Source organism: Oncorhynchus masou, chromosome 15 (genome assembly GCF_036934945.1).
Source record: "Oncorhynchus masou masou isolate Uvic2021 chromosome 15, UVic_Omas_1.1, whole genome shotgun sequence".
Lineage (NCBI taxonomy): Eukaryota > Metazoa > Chordata > Actinopteri > Salmoniformes > Salmonidae > Oncorhynchus > Oncorhynchus masou.
The window spans coordinates 2686779-2694832 of NC_088226.1; the positions used below are offsets into that span (position 1 = coordinate 2686779).

Below are 8054 nucleotides of genomic sequence, written 5' to 3' on the forward strand. Positions count from 1 at the left end.
GGTGGTTACTGGGTAGGCTGAAGGGTGGTGGTGGTTACTGGGTAGGCTGAAGGTGGTGGTGGTTACTGGGTAGGCTGAAGGGTGGTGGTGGTTACTGGGTAGGCTGAAGGGTGGTGGTGGTAGGCTGAAGGGTGGTGGTGGTTACTGGTAGGCTGAAGGGTGGTGGTGGTTTAGGCTGAAGGGTGGTGGTGGGGTTACTGGGTAGGCTGAAGGGTGGTGGTGGTTACTGGGTAGGCTGAAGGGTGGTGGTGGTTACTGGGTAGGCTGAAGGGTGGTGGTGGTTACTGGTGGTAGGCTGAAGGGTGGTGGTGGTTACTGGGTAGGCTGAAGGCTGAAGGCTGGGTGGTGGTGGTTACTGGGTAGGCTGAAGGGTGGTGGTGGTTACTGGGTAGGCTGAAGGGTGGTGGTGGTTACTGGGTAGGCTGAAGGGTGGTGGTGGTTACTGGGTAGGCTGAAGGGTGGTGGTGGTTACTGGGTGGTGGTGGTTACTGGGTAGGCTGAAGGGTGGTGGTGGTTACTGGGTAGGCTGAAGGGTGGTGGTGGTTACTGGGTAGGCTGAAGGGTGGTGGTGGTTACTGGGTAGGTGGTGGTGGTTACTGGGTAGGCTGAAGGGTGGTGGTGGTTACTGGGTAGGCTGAAGAGTGGTGGTGGTTACTGGGTAGGCTGAAGGGTGGTGGTGGTGGTAGGCTGAAGGGTGGTGGTGGTTACTAGGCTGAAGGGTGGTGGGGTAGGCTGAAGGGTGGTGGTGGTTACTGGGTAGGCTGGTAGGCTGAAGGGTGGTGGTGGTTACTGGGTAGGCTGAAGGGTGGTGGTGGTTACTGGGTAGGCTGAAGGTAGGTGGTGGTGGTTACTGGGTAGGTGGTGGTGGTTACTGGGTAGGCTGAAGGTGGTGGTGGTTACTGGGTAGGCTGAACTGGGTAGGCTGAAGGGTGGTGGTGGTTACTGGGTAGGCTGAAGAGTGGTGGTGGTTACTGGGTAGGCTGAAGGTGGTGGTGGTTACTGGGTAGGCTGAAGGGTGGTGGTGGTTACTGGGTAGGCTGAAGAGGTGGTGGTGGTTACTGGGTAGGCTGAAGAGTGGTGGTGGTTACTGGGTAGGCTGAAGAGTGGTGGTGGTTACTGGGTAGGCTGAAGGGTGGTGGTGGTTACTGGGTAGGCTGAAGGGTGGTGGTGGTTACTGGGTAGGCTGAAGAGTGGTGGTGGTTACTGGGTAGGCTGAAGGTGGTGGTGGTTACTGGGTAGGCTGAAGGTGGTGGTGGTTACTGGGTAGGCTGAAGGTGGTGGTGGTTACTGGGTAGGCTGAAGGTGGTGGTGGTACTGGGTAGGCTACCTGGGTAGGCTGAAGGTGGTGGTGGTTACTGGGTAGGCTGAAGGTGGTGGTGGTTACTGGGTAGGCTGAAGGGTGGTGGTGGTTACTGGGTAGGCTGAAGGTGGTGGTGGTTACTGGGTAGGCTGAAGAGTGGTGGTGGTTACTGGGTAGGCTGAAGGTGGTGGTGGTTACTGGGTAGGCTGAAGGGTGGTGGTGGTTACTGGGTAGGCTGAAGAGTGGTGGTGGTTACTGGGTAGGCTGAAGGTGGTGGTGGTTACTGGGTAGGCTGAAGGGTGGTGGTGGTTACTGGGTAGGCTGAAGGGTGGTGGTGGTTACTGGGTAGGCTGAAGAGTGGTGGTGGTTACTGGGTAGGCTGAAGGTGGTGGTGGTTACTGGGTAGGCTGAAGGTGGTGGTGGTTACTGGGTAGGCTGAAGGGTGGTGGTGGTTACTGGGTAGGCTGAAGGTGGTGGTGGTTACTGGGTAGGCTGAAGGGTGGTGGTGGTTACTGGGTAGGCTGAAGGGTGGTGGTGGTTACTGGGTAGGCTGAAGGGTGGTGGTGGTTACTGGGTAGGCTGAAGGGTGGTGGTGGTTACTGGGTAGGCTGAAGGTGGTGGTGGTTACTGGGTAGGCTGAAGGTGGTGGTGGTGGTAGGCTGAAGGGTGGTGGTGGTTACTGGGTAGGCTGAAGGGTGGTGGTGGTTACTGGGTAGGCTGAAGAGTGGTGGTGGTTACTGGGTAGGCTGAAGGTGGTGGTGGTTACTGGGTAGGCTGAAGGGTGGTGGTGGTTACTGGGTAGGCTGAAGGGTGGTGGTGGTTACTGGGTAGGCTGAAGGGTGGTGGTGGTTACTGGGTAGGCTGAAGGGTGGTGGTGGTTACTGGGTAGGCTGAAGGGTGGTGGTGGTTACTGGGTAGGCTGAAGGGTTGTGGTGGTTACTGGGTAGGCTGAAGGGTGGTGGTGGTTACTGGGTAGCCTCTCCTTCTTTTTTAAGTCTTTCCCTCATTCTTCCCTTTCAAGCTTATGTGGTTTAGTGCATTCTCTGTCTGTCTGCCTATCTCTGTCTGTCTGTTTCTCTCTCTCTCTCTCTCGCTCCCTCTCTCACACTCACACACAAACACACAAACACACACACACTGCTGTGTTGTGGTGTGCTGTTTAGCCAGAGGTGTTTGGGCACGGCTCCACTTCCATTCCACAGTGTCATTGATTACCGATCACCCAATTGCTCAGACCTACTCTCTCTATGCTAGCCTGTCTCGCTTTGATTCATCTCCCCTCTGCATTTAAGTGGACACAAAGTCAGGCCTAACTGGAATAATGTAGAGCATTAGTCTTATTGTTCTACTCTCTGAAAAATCTAGAAATAATTCTGAAGCAAGTATCTATCAGGGTAGTCTTGTCGACGGAGGCTTTCACTCCCCCTGGTGGTGTATGTGAGTGAGTTTATGAGTGTTTTTAATGCGTATGTTGTCCAATTATTTTTGTTGTTGTTCAATCATTGCTTTCTCCATTGTCCCTCTATTCATCTCTGTTTCCTCTTCAGGTGTCACACCTTTCAACCTCTCATCTCTCTCTCTCTCTCTCTCTCATTCTCTCCGTAGGTCAGAATGATATCTTCGGGTGTCACACCTTTCAACCTCTCATCTCTCTCTCTCTCTCATTCTCTCCGTAGGTCAGAATGATATCTTCGGATGTCACACATTTCAACCTCTCATCTCTCCATTCTCTCTCTCGTTCTCTCCGTAGGTCAGAATGATATCTTTGGGGAACCCATCTATCTTTTTGGGCGTCCAGGGAAGTCGAGTGCAGACGTCAGGGCTTTGACCTACTGTGACCTCCATAGGATCCTGAGGGAGGACCTGCTGGAGGTGCTGGACATGTACCCAGACTTCTCCGACTGCTTCTGGACCAACCTGGAGATCACCTTTAACCTCAGAGATGTGAGTACCATCAGGGGGGGGGCAGAGAGCACCCTCTCCAACCACTAGTAGGTACTGTTCATGTTGTGCCGGTTTCCTGGACACAGACTGTGTAGCCTTGGACTAAAAATCATTCTCAATGGAGAGTCTCCTTTTAAAGGGCTTTTTAGCCCTGGTCTCGTCTTAATCTGTGTCTGGGAAACCAGCCCTTAGTCATAAAGAGAGCTTAGCACAAGGTCAATGAGTTTTAGTTAGACAAACTAATGCAAAAGCATTACTTCTTGAATATTTAGTGTGTATGAAGCTGATGATTGATGATGTGTGTGTAATGTGTTGTAAAGTGTGAGTTGTTTTTTGTTGAGTTACTGAAGCTGATGTGTATTAGGTAGATAGAATGAACCAGGCACCTCCCAGTGAGGATTCTGAATGTGGATACCGACGGCCACGGCCACGACGCACGAGAAACCGGCCTGGTGAGTGTGTGTGGTTCTGCTCATTATGAAGTTGTGGATTTCTTATACATTGTTAAAAGTTAAAGTAGTGTTGCAATCACTGATATGTCTAAAGTTGTGGTGAACATTGTACCTGTCCTGGTTGTGTGTAGACGGCATGGACCGTGAGGACTCATTTCCAGACCAGTCGTGTCCTTTGGGGAACCACAGCGGCCCGGACACAAGCTCCCACTGGGAGGGCATGTGTAGCAGCGCCAGCGCCTGCTCCCAGTCCAGTGACGATGAGATGAAGCCCCTGGGACATAGCAAAGCAGAGCTGTACCCCTCTGTGGACGACACCGATGACTACCCCCCTGCTGTGGTCAGCCTGCTGCCTACCAGTGGACCCTCAGCCGGCATGGGGCCGCCCCTGGACCGAGGAAGTCACCAATACACAGGTAAAGAGAGACTGAGATATGGAGTATCTCAGTATTACGCATGAACTAACTAAGATCAGTGGACTGTATTATGTTATAACCTGCATCAAAGCATTCCCACAGGCATCTCTGCTCTTTCTCTACATCCCAGCTGCAGCCCCCATCAACATGCCAGGCCCAGGGGTATATGGGTATTGGCCTGACCGGAGGACCAGTCAGTTGTCAGATCCCCAGCGGCGCTGCTCCTCAGTCAGGGGCACCTACCACTCTCCTCCCTGTGCAGAGGACAGGCCCAGTGAACTGGAGTCCAGAGTGGAGCTGCTACAGTCCCAGCTCCACAGGTATAGAGGAGATGAGAGAAGAGAGGAAAAGTGAGGAGAGGAGAGAAGAGGAGGGGTGACGAGGCCACAGCTAAGGGGATCTTTAGAAAGGAACTGTGAGGATAAGAGAGGATAAGAGAGGAGAAGAGAAGAGAGGAGAGGAGAGGAGAGGAGAGGAGAGGAGAGGAGAGGAGAGGAGAGGAGAGGAGAGGAGAGGAGAGGAGAGGAGAGGAGAGGAGAGGAGAGGATTTGGGGATTTACAGACAGGTAAAGGAAGATAATCATTGGAGAAGAAGCCAAAATAAATAATGGAGGAAGACCAAGAAATTATTGAGAGAGATCACAGAGGAAGAAATGATTGACTTTATTCATCTATGGTCTTTCCTCTCCCACCCTGCCTCCATCCTTGGCCCTGCCCAGACTGGAGACTCGGATGACTGCAGACATCCACGTGATCCTGCAGATGCTCCAAAGGCAGATAGCCACAGTGCCCCCGGCCTACAGCACTGTGTTGCCCAGCCCTCACCCTGCGCACCCCACCACCCTGTACAGCACAGCAGCCCCCATCATCCACACTGTCCCCTCCATGCCCCCAATCAAGATTGACAGCATGCTTTCGCCAATGCAGGTGGGTAGTGGTATGGTGTACAATATCTCTTTTGTGCTTATCCTCTCTACCCCCTGTTTTTTTCTTTGCAGAGCCCGGACTCAGACAAGCACAAGTCCAAGGACTCCCTGTCCAGTGGAATCCACCTCACGGTGGCCTCTGATGACACCATGTCCATGTCCCCTGAGACAGAGCCCCTTCCAGGGTCCTCCATGGGCCTCAGCCCCCGCCATGTCTCCTGCCAAACCCTGGGGCCCTCTGGACTGCTGTGTGGCAGCCTGCGTTTCCCCTCCCTCCCTGACAACCTGGAGACCTCCACAGAGGGGCAGGAGATTCAGAGGCACGTTTCTGACCCCATCCTGCCAGGCAGCTAAAACCCTCTGACCTTTAACCTTTAACCTGATCATCCCTCACTCCTAGCACCCCCTGCACCACCACAGGAGGACAATCATATGTTGGCAGAGTCACTTCTCTAATCGTCCCCTCTCTCATTCCTCCTCTCCAATCCCCACCCAACCCCCTAACCTGTACCATGCTGCTGATCAACGTGGGTTGCCATCCACATAGCTGAGAGGAGGTTCTATGGAGGGCCCCCTCTCACTGACTCACAGTGCCCGGGGCTGAGGCACCTCTGGTCCTGTGTGACAAACAACCTCTCCTCTCTATCAGGGTCTAGGGAATTATTGAGAGGGGGTTTAGGATTTCTGCAACCCAGACCCCACAAAGCCTGGGGGCCTGGCACTGCCTATGGAGAACTGATATGAAACTGGGCTGACTAGAAGCACACGTACACACACGTCACACGGACTCTAACAATAACCCCAAGCCCCCTTTTCCCTGGATCTCAAAGCTGTAGTATTGTCATTCCTTTCTCCTTTTCCTTTTGTTAAGTGATGGTCCTTTTATGCCATGGTCCTTTTTGTTGGGAGATAAGAATTTGGCCAAAAATACATATAACTGTGTGTTTACACTGTAGAGGAACTGCACATTCAGGCTCAGTGCTGTTTATAAGTTGAACTGAAACTTATTTTTATAGTGTCATGAGGATTTTACCGTCAATCTGGAAATCTAATAGTTATGAACGCACACATGTATTTCTTTCACACTATTGCTATGTTGGTGTAACATATTATCAACAGATGATATAAAGAGATGGCATAAATGCCATCTAAATACTGTTTATGTCTGTATGGTAGGAATGACTACTGTAAAAGTGGCCATTTTGAATACACTAATTCTACTCTCATGTTCTACCAATCATATGACTTAATGGAAAGCAATATTTGTTAACATGAAGTGACATGTCTCATTATTGAGTCAACATTGTCAGGGGTCATGAGAACAGATAATTGACATGGGAAAAAAGCAGACAGTTTCCTCATCTCTTTTATGCTGTAGTTATGTAGCACTTGTGAAGCATTATAAACACCTTTCATTTATACAGCCATTACTGCTTTGCTTGGGTCATCATGTTTGTGTATGTCTATATATCTGTTCTGTTTCACAGGACTGTTGTTACACCAAGGATGCATCATCTCTTTTTCAGGTGTGTGTGTGTGTGTGTGTGTGTGTGTGTGTGTGTGTGTGTGTGTGTGTGTGTGTGTGTGTGTGTGTGTGTGTGTGTGTGTGTGTGTGTGTGTGTGTGTGTGTGTGTGTGTGTGTGTGTGTGTGTGTGTGTGTGTGTGTGTTGACTATGTTTGAGTATGTGACATGGTCACATGTTTAACATCACCCTTTTGGAAGGCCGGGATTCAATCTGATTCTTCAAGACAATGTTCCCACTTTTGAAGAGACCACATTAAAGGTAAACACTGCATATGTCGGCTCAATCGGAAATTACGTTCAAGTGGTGCATTGTCCAAATCTGCAATCAGATTGAATGCTGGCCCAAATGTGTGTAATGACTTAAGGTGCCAAAATTATTGCATGTTTGATGCCCACCTGGGAGGAAGTGATGTGGATGGAATCTGCCAATCAAGTGATGTCACTGGGATGTCACTGGTGTCATTTTCCCAGAATCCCAGTGTCAAGATGTTTTTGACAGTTTCAGGAGAATGTAACTCTGTTTTTTAAGCCTTTATTGTTCTGTAAAGGTTTCTTGAAGCACAAAATCATAATTCTTATGAATCTTTTTTAGATTAAAGATTATTTATAACAAATAATACAGAAACTTCAACTACTGTCAAGTTGTTTATTTTTGGTTGAGGGCTTGGACTTAAGTGGTTTTCACCATTTACTATTCTTCAGTTGGGCTTACTTTTGTGGAATTCAAAGACATCAATTTATAAACCATATTTTAAAACCAGGGATTCATTCAGTTGGGACATGTTAAAGGCCCACTTCATCCCAAAAATGTTTGATGGGGCTGAGGTCAGGGCTCTGTGTAGGCTAGTCAAATTCTTCTTCCACATGATCTCGACAAACCATTTCTGTATGGACCTCGCTTTATGCATGGGGGCATTGTCATGCTGAAACAGGAAAGGGCCTTCCCCAAACTGTTGCCACAATGTTGGAAACACAATCTTCTTGAATGTCATTGTATGCTGTAGAGTTCAGATTTCCCTTCACTGGAACTAAGGGGCTTAGCCCCGAACCATGAAAAACAGCCCCAGACCATTATTCCTCATCCACCAAACTTTACAGTTGGCACTATGCATTAGGGCAGGTTGCGTTCTCCTGGCATCCACCAAACCCAGATTTGTCCGTCGGGCTGACGTGTTTCTACTGCTTCAGAGTTTAATGGCAGCGAGCTTTACATCACTCTAGCCGGCGCTTGGCATTGAGCATGATGATCTTAGGCTTGTGTGCGGCTGCTCGGGCCACAGATACCTATTTCATGAAGCTCCCGACGAACAGTTATTGTGCTGACGCTGCTTCCCGAGGCAGTTTGGAACTCGGTAGTGAGTGTTGCAACCGAGGACAGATGATTTTGACCACTCGGCGGTCTCTTTGAGCTTGGGGAGCCGTTGTTGCTACTAGACGTTTCCACTTCACAATAACAGCATTACAGTTGACCGGGGTAGCTCAAGCAGGGCA

The 8054-nt window shown here is 50.2% G+C and overlaps 1 protein-coding gene across 4 annotated transcripts in view; it reads left to right on the top strand.

Moving 5' to 3' along the window:
• LOC135555313 (potassium voltage-gated channel subfamily H member 6-like) overlaps positions 1-7198 on the top strand; it is a 49055-nt gene extending 41857 nt beyond the window's left edge. For 2 of the 4 annotated variants that reach the window (XM_064987651.1, XM_064987652.1), the window contains 6 exons: positions 3051-3244; positions 3609-3696; positions 3828-4112; positions 4243-4432; positions 4832-5039; positions 5111-7198. In XM_064987651.1, the coding sequence (XP_064843723.1) occupies positions 3051-3244; positions 3609-3696; positions 3828-4112; positions 4243-4432; positions 4832-5039; positions 5111-5392 (1247 nt within the window). In that variant the 3' untranslated portion in view covers positions 5393-7198. Of the gene's footprint in view, positions 1-3050; positions 3245-3608; positions 3697-3827; positions 4113-4242; positions 4433-4831 lie in introns of all 4 variants that reach the window. The other 2 variants (XM_064987649.1, XM_064987650.1) reach the window with 1 other exon arrangement.
• Positions 7199-8054: the final 856 nt, after the last annotated feature.